Source organism: Acromyrmex echinatior, chromosome 12 (assembly GCF_024713525.1).
Source record: "Acromyrmex echinatior isolate Ae372 chromosome 12, ASM2471352v2, whole genome shotgun sequence".
NCBI lineage: Eukaryota > Metazoa > Arthropoda > Insecta > Hymenoptera > Formicidae > Acromyrmex > Acromyrmex echinatior.
In genome coordinates this window covers 4721726-4742007 of record NC_141863.1, presented here as the reverse complement: position 1 = coordinate 4742007, position 20282 = coordinate 4721726, and the positions used below count along the sequence as shown (strand labels likewise).

The following is a 20282-nucleotide window of genomic DNA, read 5'->3' as shown; positions in this document are numbered from 1 at the left end:
ACTCCATTGTTTTTATATTTTTTTATGATATTTTTAATATTTTTGTGATATTTTTAAATAGTTTTAAAACAATTTTATTTTAATGTAAATAATTTTTAAGATTTTTAAATATTTGTCATATTTAAATATTTATAAATTCATTATATATCTTTATATGTATATTTTTTATATACGAGCACTAAACTACTATATACATATTATTCTTTGTTAAAATTTAGATCAATGAAGCGCTAATTTTAAGGTTTTAATGATAGATTACCGCATTTATTACTACATTTCCAAAATTTATTTACACGTCGCATTCATTTTCGCGGTGCATCAAATTAACGTGACGCTACTGATGCCCATAATGCATTGCCGACTGTGCAGAGTCATTGTTGCGCTCTGTGATTCTTTGTTCTGAGTTCTAATATGATTGAGAGAAACTCCAACTATAATGTATTGAAAATACTCGACCTTTGAAATTCCACTCGAGTCGATGTCCAGATCCTTCTTACGTAAAATTGAACTTAATCCATAAATCATAATCTATAAATTCGATCCATTTATCTTTCATGATACTAGGATACTACCGTCTCTCTTTTTTAATCTACTTTAATTTTAATTAACGTTCAGTAGTGCAAAGTTTTTGTCGAAGTGACATACATCATGTGTGTGTGTGTGTGTGTGTGTGTGTTACATTGTATTTGAATTAACAAAAAGGCCTAATACCTGTCTCAGACTTAAGATTAAAATTGAGATTGGATTGGAATTTGATTAATTAAAACAAGAGTGACTGAATCAATTAAATATGAAGAAGCGTTACTTTCGGTCAAAGATATTAGACTAATACGTACATATATGTATATGTATTTTAAATAAATTTATCTCAGAAATTACTGCTGATTTTATTTTTGGTCTTTCAATACAATCAGTCTGAAATATTAATAATTCCCAAATTTAATTATAGATATATCGTTGATTTGATATTGTTAGCATCTTAAAAAAATGTAAAGAATTTATTGTAAAAAAATATAATAAGAATTTTATTCTTTATCATAAAAATTTTTTATTGAACTATTACTTCATCCGTACAATACACATTCTGTAGTCCCTATTTGGTTAAATTCTCTCATATAGAAAAATTCGGAGCAGCCTGTTACAACAGATGTTACAACAAATAACTCATATTACGTAGCATTGCATAAATTTAGACATAAATTTAGTGCTTTTTTGTTACTAATATATACTTTGTTTACCTATGTACCTGCAGAAATCAAATGCTTTGCATTAAAATAGCTGTCGTAAAAATTTCAAAATAAAATAAGTCCTATAATACATACAAAATATTATTTTTATTTATATTTCAAAATTGCAATCTTAATTTTAAGTTTTCGATTTTAAATTAAAAATGTATAGGTATGTATAAATGCAATTTTTGATTATATAAATAATAAATACCAAATTATTTGATATTATAAAATATTTTATTTTTTAAAGATATTATTTATTAAAACGATTTTTCAATTAAATGCTCTCAAAAGATTTTATTTTCAAACTTATTTATTATTATTTAATATACGAATATTTAATATATATAGAGAAATAAATTTAAAATATAATTTAAAGCATATATGATACAGCTACGAGAATAAATTATATTAAACAAATTAATTATTGTGCAAATTTTAAAAGCTTTTGAATCTACTGCTTTTAAAATATAACATTTTTGTATTTATAAATCACTGTTTATAGATCGGAATAATAAAAGTGCGACGGTAGCGTTGCACACAAAAGGAAAAAAATCTTTTTGGATTTGTAAAATATCTATTTTTTGGATTTATAAAATATATGTTAGTAGATTCAACACTTATGTATGTAGAATTACAAATGTATCGATGCTATTAGGCAAGAATTCAAATTTTGTATCAATATTTTTCAATATTATAATGACATCTCAATTTCCGACCTTTCTCGAACATTTTTTCACGGTGTACATATTATGTCAGATTTAGTCTTACACGCTCTAAAATATTGATAATACTGTGCGAACATAATAATAAATCAGACTCTCAAGTATTTTGGATATGGAAATATTGTAGTAGAACAAATTATAAGATAAAAGTAATGAGTGTGGTTATTATGTGTTTCTAATATTCTAAGAGCAAAAATACATTTATTTCATATCCACATTAACGAAGACTAAATTGACGAAGTTGACCGAAACAGCTTAATGCGATAATATTTTATAGAAAAGACAAGATACTCTCTGGAAATAAATTTTGTAAATTTTGTGGTTTGATAATTTTCAGTGGATATAACGAACCTAATTTCGAACGTCTAATTTAATACGAGAGCATCTACTAGTAGTAAATCATTTAGAAAATACAATAAACATATAGCTGTACATACATATATATGAAATTAGATACTTCAATTCATAAGATGAAATGCAGGTTTTACTCTAAAATGTTTAACATATTTAGATCACATAACGGATCATTTGCATCGACATAGCATAAATGCAAAAACCGTAAATATTATACAAAATAATATAATTAGAACATTAAATCGATCATTGATTGAAGGAAATAACATGCCTTCAACTTCTCATCAGACTGGCACATATTTGTAAGCGGAAAAATTCGAAAATGACAATAGTAAATGTTAAGACTATTTATATGTTTTACTTTTTTTCAATTATTAATGTAAAGAAATTAGATATTTAATATTTGTTTATCATAAGAAAAAGTTTTGTCCGATATTTCAAACGTGTTTTATGAATCTTATTAAATAAGTGAGTTAAATAACCAAATTTATAGGTCATTTCTAAGCAGAATCGTAAGACTCGTGACTTATTCTCGTAAAACTCGTAAGAACTTAAAACCAGTATTCTAATTTTATGCGTATGTATCGTAAGATTATTCGTAAATATTTACGATTTCTTGTAAATTTTGTGGCTAATAAAAAGCTGTCTGTAAAAATATCGTATAAAGCATAAACACTTCAAAATTCTTATAAATCTTACGAGAATATATTACGAACCTTACAATTTTGTTTAGAATTTAGGCATTAGTTTATATTAAGATCGGAAAATTTGCATTTATTCGTATATTTTAATATTGATAATTAATGCAAATTTTCATATTCGAGTAACAAGTTCATTATTTTGAACTATAAGTAGTATTCGAATCTAAGCATTCCATTCTTAAGGCATTTATAGAATAAGAATCTCTTTAGTTTAGTATTACACTGTTTATATGTATACTGATCTGAAAATAATTTCATTGCATTATTAAAATAATTAAATAAGATGCTCAAATTGGTTGTTAGAATGTCAAAACTTTTCATAGTATTGCTCATCGTACTTCATATTCCTACGTAATTATTTTGATGATTTAACAAAGTTATTTTGAAATTTGTATCTAGTTAAATTTTTAGATACTTTCAGCAAATTTCTTTCCGTGCAGTTGATACTGATACACAAAACTTACAGAATTTTTAAAAGTTTATGTCCGCTTATCCTAGCTTATACTATTGCAGATTGGATTTCCTAATGATCACTGAAATGACCTTCCTTACTTGTATGTAAAATTTACATATCAATAATGTTTTAGGATTAATCTTTAATCTAATGCGGACATAATATCTTCTTGGTTTTTTTAATCACGCGCATGCAATGCTATGCAAATTTTTCATAACTACCTTGGAAATTGGCTCACCGCGGGTGTGTTTCCGAATTAATCCTGGTGCTAGTATCCTTAAAAACAACGTGCACTCTAAGGACGCCGCGAGATTTAGGCGAATTAATATTCAAGACCGGATCGCGCTTCTCATTGCAGAAACGATAAGCGAGTCGGCGACGGACGCACAAAAACCACCGTCACCGCAGCAAGCGCCTCAGCAACAGCAGCAACAACCGTCGCAGCAACAACCTCCTGGCGGTACCGTGATTGGTGGTACTGGGGGTGGTGACGGCACCCCCGCGGCAACACCCACGTCCGCTGGTAACGTGCAGCAATCCCAGCAAGCGATACCCTCGGCCACACCGACCCCGACGACTGCCAACCCCCATTCTACTGCAGGAGTCCCTAGCAGCAATCAACCATCGCCCCATCCCTCGCCTCTCTACCCCGTATTACCGCAGCAGGCCGGCCAGCCCAATGGCAGCACGCAAGGTAAGTCAGGGTTGCAAGTTTCCTTCTTGTGTTTAGTCGTCTTTTGTGTTGCACGACTGAACACGAGTTTGTATGATTCTGTACCGGCGATTGTTATGGCAGGATGAGAATTTACGCACGGCTGCTTAAAAAATTTGAACAAGAATAATATGAAGCCAGCTGATTACTTTCTATCGAATTTTGAGTCTCGTATTTTTATTGTGAGAACTAGAATCGTATTTGCTTTTCGTAAGAGATATAAATCGATAAGTGACAAGAATATCGTTCCAATATAAGCTTTTGTTTTTCTCTCTTCCCGATGGACGGGAATACATAATTTGCTTGATAAAAATGAGAAATGCTAAGAATAAGACGTCGTTCTGAGGATATATACAAGGAGACTATATACGAGATGACGTAAACGGTATTCGATTGTGTGCTATTTGAGAAGGTAGATTCTATCGCGCGGTAGACAAGCCAATTTGAGTAGATACACGTGGGAATTGCTGTGCATCGATATTGCATTCGCACTCAGGAGGGCAAATAAATCATTCTATTTCCGTTTCATCTCGTTTTTGTTATGTAAGAGGGATGAAATATTTTGATCCCTGTGGTTTACATACATATTTTCGTAATAGTAGTTATAAAATGTAATCTAATTTATGTCTATAACTTATATCGGCAGATGTCAATCTCAACTTGCATCAATTGTTCTGTGAACAATTAATGGTATATGGAAATATTTGTTAGATAAATTCTGTTCTTTCTTTTTGTAAGTTTTTTCGGATATTTTATTTTATTTTGGACTTTTAACATAATTTCCTTGCGTTATCGATTACTTATTTTGTAATGTGCATTTTTCTAATATATAAAGTTTTTTCTTTATTGTGCATCTTTAATACTTTTAGTTAATTATAGATAATATATTATAGATGGCGAGAAAGAAATATTACCCTCCTTTTAAAAAGCTTCATAGATTGTCGCATAATGAGTACTTATCGCACTGAGCGCCTAAAATGTGCTCACACAATGATGTATGCATAAGCGACCTAATTATGGAACGTCATGTACTGAGGTAACATTAATGAACTATCAAGTATAATCGTGGTGCATTGAATATGTGGTATGTCGAATAAATTTCTTTCCTTAGTCTTTTAGGTATTGATTAGAATAAATTCAAAATATTAATATTAAGAAAATAATAATATGCTTATAAGAATTTTTTGTTTATTTTTTTACATAATAATTGAACGTAAAAATCTTAAAAGAGAACCATTTAAAACAAAACTGTAAACTCATAAATTACGATTTATTTTACTTTGAAAATTAAGCAACATATATAGCTTTTTAAAAAAAAGTTACACGATGGATGCATTAACGATTTTTTTACTGTTTAATTGTGTTTTAGAATTTAGTTATTTTTACAAATTTGGGAATTATTATTAAATTTTACACAATAAGAAGTATAGATCGTGCCCTGCATTTTACACATTTTCACGTATCGATGTATTTTTAAAATAAATTAGGTGACACGCTGTGGTATAAATCATGATGTACGACCGTGCTAAAATAGACAAAATCAATTTCAATCGGTAACACGATAATTCTCGTATCTCTTAATCTGTTATTATTGTAATTCTTAATCTATTATTGACTTTGGCTTGCAATACAAAACTGCTCATTGCTTCGAATCTTTTTAAAAATTCAATAAATGACATTTGGAATAGTGACATTTGGAATTTAACATCTAACATTACTCTCTAAATCTGAATCAGTGGATAGTCATCAATTACCCAGTGGCATACTTGGCACTGGATAATCAAAGAAATTCAATTAAAAAAGGAAAAATGTTGAGCATTATATAATTAAAATACTAATTATATAATATAAATTTAGAGAGTATCGAATATTGAGAATTTTTCTTAAATTAGTGATATTTGTGTTTAAAATTTTGAATTATATATTACAGTTTTATACGCGTATTATACATAAGTTAATAAAAATATAGAAAATTATTAAACAATACTTACCATGATTATTTTTACTTATAATAACTTCTATATGTGTAATAAGAATAACATTTGTTAGATAAATGTTACATATACATTCTTTTTGTGCATGTATTCTATATTTTAATATAAAAAATATGTAAATATATAAACAAGAGGATGAAAAATCAGTTGTTGCAAGCAATTCAATTTCGTGTAACGTCATGTATAAGTAGCTGATATATTATTTAAACAAGATTATCAGATTTCTTCGTTGATTTAAACTGAAACCATAAAAGGTACTTTATTATCCGCATTAGTAATGATATTACAAAGTTCCTTCAGTTATTTTTAATCGTAGACCTTGCAGAAGACTAAACTTTCAATGTTTCTTAGGCTCTGACACAGCCAATGCAACAAAATTGGGAAAATAAGCAGAAATTTAATGTTTTTCTGTTGCTAATTTATTGCTTTATTTGCAATTGCATTGCTCAAGCCGATTTGACAAAAATAATGGCTGTGCCAATTTAAATTTATAGATAGCGTACCTGGAAAAAATTAAAACGTAAAAACAAAATATACTTCTTTTGTATTATTTTATTGCTAATTAATAATTGCTTTATTGTAAAATTGATTGCACTATTTTTTATTCAGGAAAATCATCTCTTAACTATCATACTAACACAACATCGTAAAATATCGATTTTAAAATTTAACAACATCTTATTTTTAAATTTATTATTTAATATACGACGAACATTTAATATATATTGAGAAATCAATTTAAAAAGTAATTTAAAGCATATAAATAAAGCATGATACAATTACGGGAATAAATTATACAAAAAAAAAACAAATTAATTGTTATGAAAATTTTAAAAGTGCTTTTTGATTAATTTAAGATTTGTGAACGAAAAATTTACGGTACATATGGAAGTCTTTGCTACTGATTGTTTGACATGTTTGAACCACATAAGATGGTGATGTATTTGGCTGAACATGGCATAAATGATAAAATTTTTTTAATACTGAAAATAATACAATTATAAGAATAAATCAATCAATAACGGAAGAAAATAAATGGGGCTTCAACTTCCTAGACTGATACATATTTGGAGACGGAAAAACAATAGTAAATATACTAAATAAAATTATTTTTATTTTATCTCCCTTCAATTGTTCATACACTTATGAAAAAATTAAATGTTTATTGCTTGTTTATCATAAAAATTGTAAATGTTTAGTTTGATATTTGCAATGTATGCTTTATATATGTTATAAATTATTGAGTTAAATAATTCCTTTTGGTCTGTACGGTTGAATAATTAATACTTTTTCATGTATTTAAATATTGCTGATGATTAATAGACATTTTAATATTCGAATAATTAGCCATTTTCAGCTTTAAATTTTGTTTGAACCTAAATATCGAATTTTTAAATATTTGAATATAAGTATCCTTAGTTTGGAACAATTATAAAATTCATTATCAAATTAAATTTAAAATTTTGACTTCTAAGCAGACTCGTAAGACTCGTAACTTGTTCACGTAAAACTTGTAAAAACTTATAACTGTTATTGTAATTTTATGCGCATATATCGTTAAATGTACGATCCTTCTTATAAGTATCTACGATTTCTCATAAATCTTACGGCTAACAAGAAGTTATCTGTAAAGATATTGCATAAAATTATAAGAACTTGTAAGTTCTTACAGATCTTATGAGAACATATATGTTACGAGAATATATATTACGAGCTTTATAATTATGCTTAGGAACCACCCGTTAGTCATACAAATTTAATCATTGTACACGAAGTAATATAAAGATACGGTGCACTGGCGGTGTAACTTTATTGTTCTCCGAATGTGTAATGTAATGCTCACTAGAGGAGTATGATAATAATTTTATGCTTCTTTTCGCGCGACGATGTTTTTATTCGACGCAGGAGAACCGTAGGAAAATACATTTTTGTACCTCTTATATCCAAGTTTTCTATCTTTTTCTCTATGAGTACCGCTCCGGCGTGATACAGGGCACTATCTGCCGTGACTTACTTCAAAGGCAAGTGCGAAACCATGCTTTCAAAGATATTTTGCTGCAGCGGGTGTAATATTTCAGTGATACCGGTGCGGATGTATCGGTCGCATTTTTCTCGTGAGCGAAAAATCAGCTACGTCGGGCCGTAGCCAAGGCAACATATTTGCAAACGCGTTAAGAGCGATGCAATAAACCTTTAACACCTGTTACCAATGGCAGGTTGTTCCATGATCAAAATTAAGAGCCAAGTGTCTCGACGGATCGTTAATTTGAGGGCGACAACGAGAAGAGAGTGTGAAATGTCACGAAACGGCGTGAAAGCAATGTCAGCTTGTTACTTCATTCCAGTTCAGATCTTAATCAATTTTAATTTTAGCAATTCACTCCCTTTTTTTAGAAATCGACTTTTTTCTTGATAAGATATTTGAACTTATCATATATACATACATTATACACCTTAAATTAATTATCTGCGTAATTATATCAATACTAATAAAAAGTATTTTATTACAAAATTGCTTTTCTGTTTTCGTATATATTTGTAATTTTTTATATATTAATTATATAATAGTCAATGAATTAAACGTATGTAGAGAATTACTAAAATTAGAACTAATTATTAATAGCGAGACCAGTCTTTGATAATCCGTTATGTCTAAACTTTTCCATTAAATTCTTCACTTGGTAACTTATTAAATTGTCAAAGCCTATATTCTCAAAGGACCAGGATTAGAGGCCATAATATATTCGTGTATCAAGTGCGCAGAATAATGTATCGAGAAATTTATTGAAGAACCTGAATAATGACAGATCTCCGTAGAATTAATGTCTGACGCGTTCGGTCCCACGTCTCATGTCAAATTAGCGTTGTCCAAGCAGTTTTCTTGGATTAGTCCCGCGCGTGTTAGTTCGTGTAAATATTATCGATCGAAGGTTATCCTCGTAGTGCGAATTGTGAGAAAGGTAAATCCGCAATAATTCTCACGAAATTGACCTCGTTCCACATAATGTTTTATTCACGGCAATCTACGTGCCACGACAGCAGTATGAAAAAAATACTTTTTAAATCTTCTATTTATGTTTTGTGATTTTCAGTATGTATGACACTTGTTTTTAACAAACTTTTATTTAGACAAATATAACAGAACAATTTTTGATCAATTTTTTGTTTCTCAAAGTAAAATAAGTGTTCCTTATAAGGCTTTTAATATTGAAAAAGAAAATACTTTTTAAAAAGCTCCATTACTTTTCAAATTGCTCGGAAACTCTGCTTTGAATTTTTTTATGTAATACTACTGTACATTTATAACATATGTAATGTAAAGCAATAAGAAATTTAAATATTTTTTTGCAATATGTGTGTGTGTGTATGTGTGTGTCTGTGAGAGATAAATATGATTATAAAGATTATTTTATTGTTTATAAGTATAATAAGTGATATTATATAAATTAATAAAATTAATTGATAATATTTAATATTAAAAATTAAACTGACTTTGTAAGATTTGCGATCTTTATGCATTTTTTTCGTAAAGCAGAAGAAAAAAGTTTAAAGTGTTCAAATTTATAGAGTTTTTAAAAATAATTGATTTCTCAAAATCTGTGGATAATGGAATTTTTTCAATCTTATTTTCTTTTTCAGCATTAAGAATCACCATTTTCAAATGTTGAGAAATAAAAACTTTATAACATGATATAATTGACATTATTCTCTCGTTTCGAGAATCATGTATTTTATACAGAATTTATACAGAATAATTTATACAAAATTTATTTTGCAGATAATTTTTATTTTCTTTATTTTGTTAATCGAGTTTGCTATTTTCAAATCTTATGATTTTTGTGAGTAAGATGGAAGCAAAAAATCATGATGTAATGTCAGAAAGCTTCTGCAAACACAACGGTGACGATGTCATGCTGGATTTTTTAAGATTTTCTTCGTCGCTAAACAGCGGAAGACGGTAAGAGGGTGCACGAGGGTGCGAATTACGTTTTTGTGATAAGGGCGACGAACGAAAGGCAGGCAAACAAAGAGCGAAGCGTGTACACGAACGGCCATTCGGTATTACGCTGTTCCTCGTTTGTCACGCGGATAAGAAATATAAACGCAAACGGCGATCGATATGTCTCTGCGAGCATCGCGACGAGAGCCTATGAACCCGTCGTTTCCCGTTTCATCTTCCCCCTTGAAACTGCTTGTAGGTTTACCTCATCGAAAGGATTGAAATTAGTCGCTAATCGCCATGCTCGTGTCCTCATAATTTTATCCGTCTAGACAAGACTTAATTTGTTATTTCAAGACACAATTATATTCACAGATAGAACGGTTTCGATGAAGTATCTAAAGTTTAGCTAGACAGGTCTAAAAATAATTTTGTTGGACTATCAAAATAAATATGTATACTGAGAAAAATGGTGGAAAATAGACGAATCAGAAGATTCTGATGGTAGCAATTAGAATTCCAATTATCTCAACTAAAATTTTAATAGATTTAACCTTCTTCTATTCGCCTATTTTTAACCAGAATCCCAATTAATCTAACCAGACATTTTTTCTGTGTGGGACGCTCAAACTGATTGCTGAATGTCAAAATTTGCAGCTTTGCTCATCATGCTTGAGTTTTCTACAATTATTTCTATAATTATTTTTATAGTTTAACAAAATTATTTTTTGACTTGTATTTAAGTGAATTTCTAATTACTTTAACAAAATCTTTCTTTCTATATTTGTTTTAAATTCTTACTTCTTAGCAGAAAAATCTGAATGTTTTATTAACTGCTTTCCAATGATATAAACAAATTATTCAAGGATATATCTACATCGGATAACGGAAAATGCATAGCCTTGCTTCTCTGAAGAGTTTGATGTCAATATTTTATAAATACTTCAAGAATACTTTGAAGTTTGCATTATCACAACAAAATTAGATTTGTCGAATCAAAATCGTCTTGCGCAGGAAAATTGAAATCAGAAAAATATGTAAAGAGCTCGCGTAAATTGTTTTTTATTCTGGGCGACGAGGGATGGTAAAAAAAAGAGAAAAATAGGGCGCTTCGTTCAGCCGGATGTTTCTGCTCCACGGCGGGCAATATATTTTTTCATTTTCGAGCCGAGCCGAGCCGACAACTCAACCGTGGCTAATATCGCCCTACGGTCGATAGTCGCAGCAAGAATCGCGTCTGGATTCAATCTGTCTGATCGTTCGTTATTTAACACGACTGCAGATCATTCGTCTGTTTGCGAACGGATGTATCTTATTTTCAGTTTCTGTCACATTGCTTCTAGTTTCATTTCAAAGATGATACAATGAATTTTTGAATCTCTTTTTTATTTATATATAAATTAAAAATAAATTAATACAGACATTTCTTCTTTTTTTATATTCTGCTTGTTAATGTAACGATTTTCTTTTGATTAATAATTTTCGAATTTTAATAGTTTGTTCAAAAGCATGATAATGAAGTTGATGCTTTAAATTAAGATATCAAGCCTTCCCCGTCAAAGTGTTAAGTGATTTTAAAATGGATATCTCTCATGTCGGATGTCATAAAAATGATAGAGACATAAGCGCAGCATTTAATAATTCAAACATTGAAAAACAGGAGATGTACTAATGTGCATATTTCACTAGGGGAAAGGCTCGTATTTTCTCTACTCTAGTCGCTGTATAGTTTCCGTAACATATAGGCGTGCAAAGAGACGACGAGACAGAGGGAAAGAAAGAGAATGACGCGGAAACGGAGAGAAAGAGAGCGAATACTTACGGATCGATATTGACGCAGGGCCGTCGTTGAAACCTTACGCCAACGTTGACGACGAAATTCATCCCTTCTGACGTGTTTGGGCACGTTGGCGTTTCTCGCAACTCTTGCCTTTAGTAAATTCAACTCTTAATCTCGTCGCAGAGTTTAATCTTGTATACCTGCATCGTGATTTTGCACTAATCTTATTACACCATCAAAACATTATCGTAAATACAAATAAGAAGAAAGCCATTTTTAATCAAAGTGGATACCTTGATGTTTAATAATATTTATATGTGAATGGACAAATATAAATATCAGTTCTATAGCCAGTACACCGTTATGGATTTGAAACACTGCAAATTTATTTACAAGACGTTTAATTACAGAATCAGTTAATTTTTCTAATATTTTTTTAAAATCTTTAATTAGATATAACATAAATAGCAAACTTTTACGAACATAAATTTTGGAGTCTCACGAGTGTGAAGCGTGTTTATCGCGGAATTATCGGCAGCCATTCGTAAAAGCGATTTTGTAGAAGAATTATGGGAAATTGGTATCGGTCAGATATATCGACTTTATATATAGACTTTACAATTCATGTTTCGTACATGACCATTCTTTTCCGATTTCAAAGATCAGTTTCGATTTGTTTTCTGCACAGAGAAATGTCAATATATTATTATGTCGCGACGTTGATTTTACCGAAGCGACATATTGCCATAAATTATTTTTCATATCATGTAATATTACACGTATGTTAATCAACTCTTTGTCGCTGAAATCATATTTTTACTCTATCTGCAATTACTCTCTATTTGTTTTTTTTACTGTTCTAGATTTTTAAAAAGTTTAGGTATTACTTTTCACCATACTTACATTACTAAATTTTCTAATAAAATATTATAGGAAGGAAACGGGATTCCGCTCTCTTTAAAAACATATTGCAGACGGAAGGTTAAATAAATTAATTTGGTTTAAAAAAATTTTTTATTTCAAGTATTGTATACGATAAATTTTACTTTCTCCTGTTTGGGAGAAAAAAATATCAGGAAAAGGAAACGAAAGATGCAAATTTCGCGTGATGAAAGTTGCGGTCAGAAAATGGAGTTTGGCTCGCGAGACTTCCTTTTCAGGTTCCATTATAATAATATAACGTAGAGGTGGTTTTAAGGATAAAGTGGAAAATTGAATCGCATTGATCGCAGGAAGATTCACTTAACGTCAACAGCGATTTAACCCTTTTAACGCACTCGCAGCGCGACGACAGATTTCCTATAGAAGATATCTAACAAGAGCGTTTTAATTTTCACTCGGGCGACGTATATTCTTTCCTCTTCTATTTCTTAGCGCCTTCGTGCAACGATGACTCTCGAACGATGAAAAATTGCGTGATAAAGTTTGGCAGAGTTTGAAATATACGAGTAATATTTGAAGCGTGACAAAGGACCGATAAATTTTTTTTAAATAAGAGCGGATATTTTTTTGCGTGGGACGCAATGGATGGACGTCATGCGTTTGTGCTACGCTTTGCAGAGATATATGCTTCAGAGATATGCCGCGCGTCGTTAAAAACGCGGTAATTTGCACTGCAGCCACGTACTAGTTTCGTCAACTCCTATATATCTCTCGTACCGTCTATTCTCGCGGAGGAAATGGATCTCGAGGTGTCCGAGAAGAGTTTGGCGATACTACGTCACATCCCAATGCGAAGTTTCGACGCGGCCTACTAGATGGGTGGAAAAAGTTTTCGCGTTTTCAGCCTTCAGTATGACGTTCCCAGGAGTTCTGCGGTAGGCAGGCAGCCAGACTATGCATATTCAAAGTTGTACTAGTTCTCTATATATCTCAAACCCGAGAAATCCTGCGTTCGGCGCGCGTCTATTTTATAGCATCAACTTCCTTAGAAATTGATCCAGAAATGTATTTTTCGCGTTTCGCGATAAGACCCCAGCTATTCTTGTTTCATCGTTTCCCGATTTGTTTCCCATCGTTATTGTTATTCGTTTTCGTGAATTTTATCGATAGGAAATAGTACAAGCTACCACAAAATGTTCAATGTTTGCTTTTTTGACCGTATAAATTTTATCGATATTGCACTTTTAAAATCCGATGAAGGACCAACTTTGAAATTTAATCTTTTTTTTTTATACAGGAAACTCGAGCAAACAGTGATGTTCAGTATAACCCAACAAGTATTCGATTTAAAAAGAAGTGACCGACGATGTATTCGTAAAAATATAGATTGATGGATCGCTCGATTTCGGAAAAACGTCGCCGCTGGCGATGATTCGGGAGAAAAAAAAAGGAAAAATGGTACGCGGAGTTAGTTCCAACGTGGATCTCTTCATAGTATACGCGATGTAGGAAATGCGTCAACTCGATGGAAATATCGATCGCGGCTCTGCGGGGAAATATTTCGTGCGTGCGACCGAATGAAATTTCGCGATGCGTGTGACAAGCGAGTTTGTCATCCTGACAGAATCGGAATGGATTGATGTCGATGGGATTGATCAAAATCATCCCGGCAATACAACAACAGGGTAGAACAAAGTGCATCTCGGAATAATAATCAATGGCGTTCTTCGAAAACGTTCTTCGCGTGCGCGAAGGGGTTGAATACGAAATTCGGCACGATATACGCGTAACGTGGTGAAGTATCTACAACAGTTCGCGGAATGCAGGCGAGAAAATTGCAGAGCGTCTTCGACAAAGCGTTTGGGACTCATGAAATTCCTCGTGAATTTTCTATCGTCTGTGCAACTGTCGAGAGGTCGACGAACTCTCGAGGTTGCGAATGCTTTGATGTAATTCTAGAAGGTTACTAACTTTGTACGCTTGATCGTTCAAGTAGTCGCAGTGTATACTTCGAAAATGTACACATGTAGTAAGTCTCTGAAAATGTCTGTGACGTTCAACAACTCTTTCTTTTCTCCCTCTCCCTTTTTCTTCTCCGTCTGCTCTATCTCTCTTCTCTCTTTTTCTCTTTCTTTTTATTTATTTTTCATTATTATTTTGTTTGATTGTTTCTGAATATAATAATTAAATTGTAAACTACATTTACAACTCAGTGTTTAAGAGAATGTTGTTGTCATATAATTTTACCCGGACCTCCTTACATCTTCTGAGCGTCTCTTGAAGGTGTGTGCTGTATGGACCTAAAACGCTCAATAAATAATAATAATATATTTATTATATCTTTCTCCTTTCTCTCTCTCTCTCTCTCTCTCTCTCTCTCTCTCTCTTTCTCTGTGTATACGTGTCAAGTACTATTCACATAAGTCACACATGAAGCGACATAAAATTTCAAAGCTTTTTCTTTCTAAAAGTCTTTGATAAAACGACACTGACAGATATCGCAAAATATGATACAGTAAAATGAAACTACAGTTGCAGAGATAGAGAAGAGATCGAAAAATTGTTTTAGAACTGCTTTATACGGTTGTTCGAGAAAGAAATTTTCTTGTCAAAACATAAAATTGTAATATTGGAAATTTTTTCAAACGCGAGATATACTTCTTGTGGTGAACAACATTCGTTGCGACAACGACATTCTTCAAGGTTTCTCTCTGAGGTCGTCGGTGCGCTTTTTGTATAAATATTTTTTTGTAAGAGGACTCGGATAAATGATGGCGGGCGGCGATGTGAAATAGGTAGTGCGGAATGAGAGATGGTAGCGAATGTATCATTCATCCCATCCGTCTGGGCGAAAGTCTGCCTCGCTCGGAACACAATGTCGAGCCACGGCCGGAATTCTTCAGGCAGACCAAAATGTTCTCGACCTATTGTAATCCTTCACGTGCAGGCGGAAGAGTTTCTCTCACGCTAGATCGGTAATGTCTCTCGTTATCTCGAATCTGTAATAACTGTCGATTGCACTCGCTCTTTCTCAGATACTTTTGAGAACGTCTCGTATATTTCAACCGCGATGAATGGCGAACTTTGGCACCGTTGCGTGAGATCTTTCGAGGAAGACGAAACTTTCCGATTCAAGCGAGCGACTAACCCGATTGACTTTTGTCAACTGCTCGAGAAGTTTTACTACTTTAGAAGACTGATGTCGTGACACCGAGAATTCTGGTCGTTTCTTCTCGTATTCCCATAGATGACTGAGTTTATCTGGAACTCGTATCGCGCGTTGCCAGAGACGAATATTTTACTAAGTTTATTTGGCAAAGTTTTAGAAACTTGCATGCATTCGAAATGCATTAAACAAATTGATTGAATGTAATGAATTATAACTTAAGGAACGAATGCGAGTCAGGCGCGATATACAGTGCGCAAGTAAATAATAAATTGATGCAATAAGATTGGAGCGAAGTCAATATATCAAAATTAGAACATTCAAAAATAAGGTTTCGGCGTATATTTGGGCCATCTTTAACGTATAAGGTCTTCACAAAGTCACAAAGTCACACTGTTAGAAATTACACTGTTATACATGTATAGCCATCACATTATCAAAGGAATATTCCCTTAACTTAAATAACATTTTGTTATTCTTAACTTTCATATGTTTCAAAATTGTGAATCAATTCATTTCTGGTAGAATTGCTTAGTTTCAAAGTAAACAACGTCCATATTATTAATATACCTACAAGGAGAGGACATAGTAGACTTTTCACGAATTTTAATCTACTTCAGTATGATGAATCTATATTTAAAATAAATTATGCCATATCCGAGTTTCCATTTGTTAAATGGGTTTTGTAAAGAATACTATTCTCTTCTTGTTAGTAAATAATAAATTTAATATTTAATATATTTAATGTGTCAAATTTAATATATATTTTTTAAGTTAAACTTTTAAACTCCATTGTTTTAGTTAAATTAAAAACATATTGAGCAGCAGCAGCAATGGTCTATAGAAATGATGAAAAATAAATTAAATTAGGTAGAATTTGACATTATGAATTTAATAGTAACATAAGTCAGAAAACAGAAAACATACATTGATTTGAGGAGAAATGGAAGGACGCTTCAAATCTGAGAACGTTAACAATTGATTGAAACAAAATTTATTAAACATATTAGGTGTTGGAATTAATTCGTAGCGTTTTACAAGTGATGGGAAGTACTTTCATTAATGTATTTTTTAATGCTCATGTGAAATAAATAACATTCTTTCATTAAAAACGCTACGAATTAATTCCAACACCTAATACAATATAAGATAAATATATAATTTATTAAGTATATATGGCTTGATATTTGAAGATTTTATAAATCATGACCTCTTTCTTGTACTGAATTAATAATTGAGTTTATAGTTGGAATAAATTATATAAACAAGTTTATATAACCTTAACTTATATAGTTCTATTAAATTTTAACAGAATTATTATAACTTTCAAATATATATGTACAACTGAATTATACGTATAATGTAATTAGACCATAATTTCTACATTATTATACTTTAACTGAATTTTGATAGGATTATTCTCAAACAAGATTTATTAATTCCGATATTAAGATGCCAACTAAAATCAAAACAATCTTAGTCCAGTACTAAAGCAATCGAGGAAGCTTAAAGCAAAACAAATTATTATTCCATTTCGGTTAAATAGTTGCATATCTCGAGTATTACGTTTCTGGCAAGTTTAATTTGAATAAAGCCCGGACTGGACGACGTCAAATAATTTACGTTTGTGTGGATCGTTACGGCAGATTTACACCCAGTAGCACGGGGGTTAAGAACCCCTGGATTACATCGTTTCTTCGACGTGCGCCATCGCAATAAACTTAGCGGTTTTGCGCGTGTTGGTACATAGATGGAAAATTGGAAATCGATATGTCGACCAAGTCTGTATGTACAGTATAGCATCGCGTTTCGCATCGTATCTTGCGTATGGATCAGCCATAAGCATGTTTGCACGCGCGCGTCGTCCAGGCGAGGTGCGATCGCTTTGAACGACCACCGTCGTGGGGATACGAGTCGACACTTATCGTTTAAATATAAATGTTGGTGATCGCGATGATAGCATTATTCCTTAATTGATGCGTGCGTATCATATTTGCGTGTGACACGACGTCACCGATGCAATGACGAAATTGTTCGGATAACGATCGTCGCGTTAAATTATCGACGTGTTTTCCTTCCGAAATGCGCCACTATAACTCTTTCAAGAACTTTTCTTATTTTAGCGATACTGAAACACTTTTGGTTCTGATTTATGGATCACGAGTTTTGTCGTGAGTAGAATTTGTAAAGAAGACTTTAAACGGTATATATGGTATTAGATTTGTGAATACACAACTAATTAGAAAAAGGCCTCATTTCAGCAGATTTTAGCTAGATTTTAGTGCTTAATAATTTCAGTGTAAATTTATGTACATATAGGTACCAAGTTCTATAAACTATGCGCCAATTTAATTTTCGATTTTGAAATGTAATCTTAAACTGAAACTAGGATAGTATAATAATGTTACAAATTAAATTAACAAACAATTTAATGATATTGATGCTACTAATAAGAATTGTAAAAAGCTGTAGAGAATTTATTGCGAAAAATTGAAGATTAAATATAAGTAATTAATGCAATTTTTTAAATCACTTGCTATATTTTTTTGTTCCAGGTATGTATTACAACCAATTACAAGAGTGTCCTATAAATCTTCGTTGATCAAAGATTCAGAGAAGCATTGTGAGTAATTTTAATATAGAAAATATATAATCTTTTGACAATTATTTGTCTCAATGCCGAACATTGAACGCATTTTTTAAATTTTTTTATATGAATTTAGCAAGTTTTTTTCTTTAAGTACTCGTATTACTATTCGAATTTATTTTTTTACTTTTGCAATGGTAATCATTAAATTTAATAAAATCATAATTCGATAAAAAAATATGGTCGAAAATTCAACGAAAAGCAGTATAATAATTAATCTTTAACTTAAACTGTTGAATATTTTTATATTTTTGATTTTCTAAGCGTCTAAGCGTGTTAGCAATTTGCAGATTCGTTCTTTGTCATACAAGAAACTATTACATTAGACATCCGAACTCGCGCGAAAGTGCTTTCAATTCTCCGACCTTTCTCTACAAGTAGCATTTGTCGCCCTCAATTGTGACTTTCCTAATTGAGAGTTTAGTCTCTAAGAAGGTGCATTTATGCCATGATAGTCTTTGATCTTGGATTTGTATACACTCGATTTTGTCCCTATCTACGGTGCTTTTGTCGTCATTAAATACCGTGACGACTTCGTGTGCTTGCGTGCTCTTTCAAGCAGGAACAATACTCCTGCTGTTTGCGGAAACAGTTTTATATCGCTCCTCGTAATTTTTAGAAAACTTTTCTCGCGATTGTCTGCATTCTCCGCGCTTTCTAGATATTTTTCCTGGTTTGATATTTCTAACATGGAGTTTCATTTCAATATTGCTATTTCTTTGATACACTCAAAGAAAAAGTGGACTATAAAGTGACATCTATACGAGTTTTATATGTAGATTTTTAAAAAATGTTGAATAAATTATTTTATAGTTATTGCAGTTATGAAATTCTACATTTAAAGTTTGTACAGTTGTTATCTTTATAGTTGAGGCTTATGTTTTTCTCTGAATGTGTATAATAATTTCTATCTCGATGAGCTATAGTGATATGAGATTAATTGCTATGTTTTATTTTTTAATTCTTTCATAAAAAGTTTATAAGTTTATTATCCGGAAACCTATAAAATATGAAAACTGAGACATCTGTCCGATGTGTCGCGTAGAAGTATAAAATAATTTCTGAAATAATGCAGTTTTTGACAACTGAAAAATGTACCATTATCTCAGGATATCTTATTTTATATTTTTATATGACAAATCGGACAGATATCTTAGTTTGTGCATATTTTACAGATTTCAGGCTAATGAAGTTATTATGTTTTTAAGAGAAAATTAAAAAATAAAGCTGTACGTGTAATGTTACTTCCAACTTCAGTTTATGATTACGTTTCAAGTTTGACAAACCAAACTATTATAAAACTAAAAAATATATTTGCAAATTTGCATATGAATGTTATCAAGCACCGAGATTCGCTTCAATCGAAAACGGAATTCTTTCTTTGATGTATATAATGTCTAAAATCTAGCACACAGAGTGGAATAAAAATAACTAGATTTTCTATCCACAAGCTATAATTTATGAAAGATATAATCATAGATCGAACTGTCGCGGAATGAAACATAATATTGTCTCAGGTGGGCATCCATGCCGATGTTAACGAGAGATAAGGGAATATCGAGCGATTCGCGCATACATGTTAATCTATTCAAGTCGTGAAATCAATCTTATCTATCTGTCATCGTATCTTCTAATATATTTTGAGCAGTGATTATAAATTCATGAGGTTAACGAGATAACTTGCAATTAATTTCTTAG

The 20282-nt window shown here is 31.4% G+C and overlaps 1 protein-coding gene and 1 long non-coding RNA gene across 9 annotated transcripts in view; one reads left to right on the top strand and one right to left on the bottom strand.

Annotated features, from left to right (window-relative positions):
- LOC147907755 (uncharacterized) overlaps positions 1–3815 on the bottom strand; it is a 35757-nt gene extending 31942 nt beyond the window's left edge. The window contains exon 1 of the long non-coding RNA XR_015547031.1: positions 3685–3815. This is a non-coding gene — a long non-coding RNA (uncharacterized LOC147907755). The remainder of the gene's footprint in view (positions 1–3684) is intronic.
- Positions 1–20282, top strand: part of LOC105149603 (phosphatase and actin regulator 2) — a 289109-nt gene that overhangs the window by 111640 nt on the left and 157187 nt on the right. For all 8 annotated transcript variants that reach the window (XM_087412168.1, XM_087412169.1, XM_087412170.1 and 5 more), the window contains exon 4: positions 3822–4157. In XM_087412168.1, the coding sequence (XP_087268294.1) occupies positions 3822–4157 (336 nt within the window). The remainder of the gene's footprint in view (positions 1–3821; positions 4158–20282) is intronic.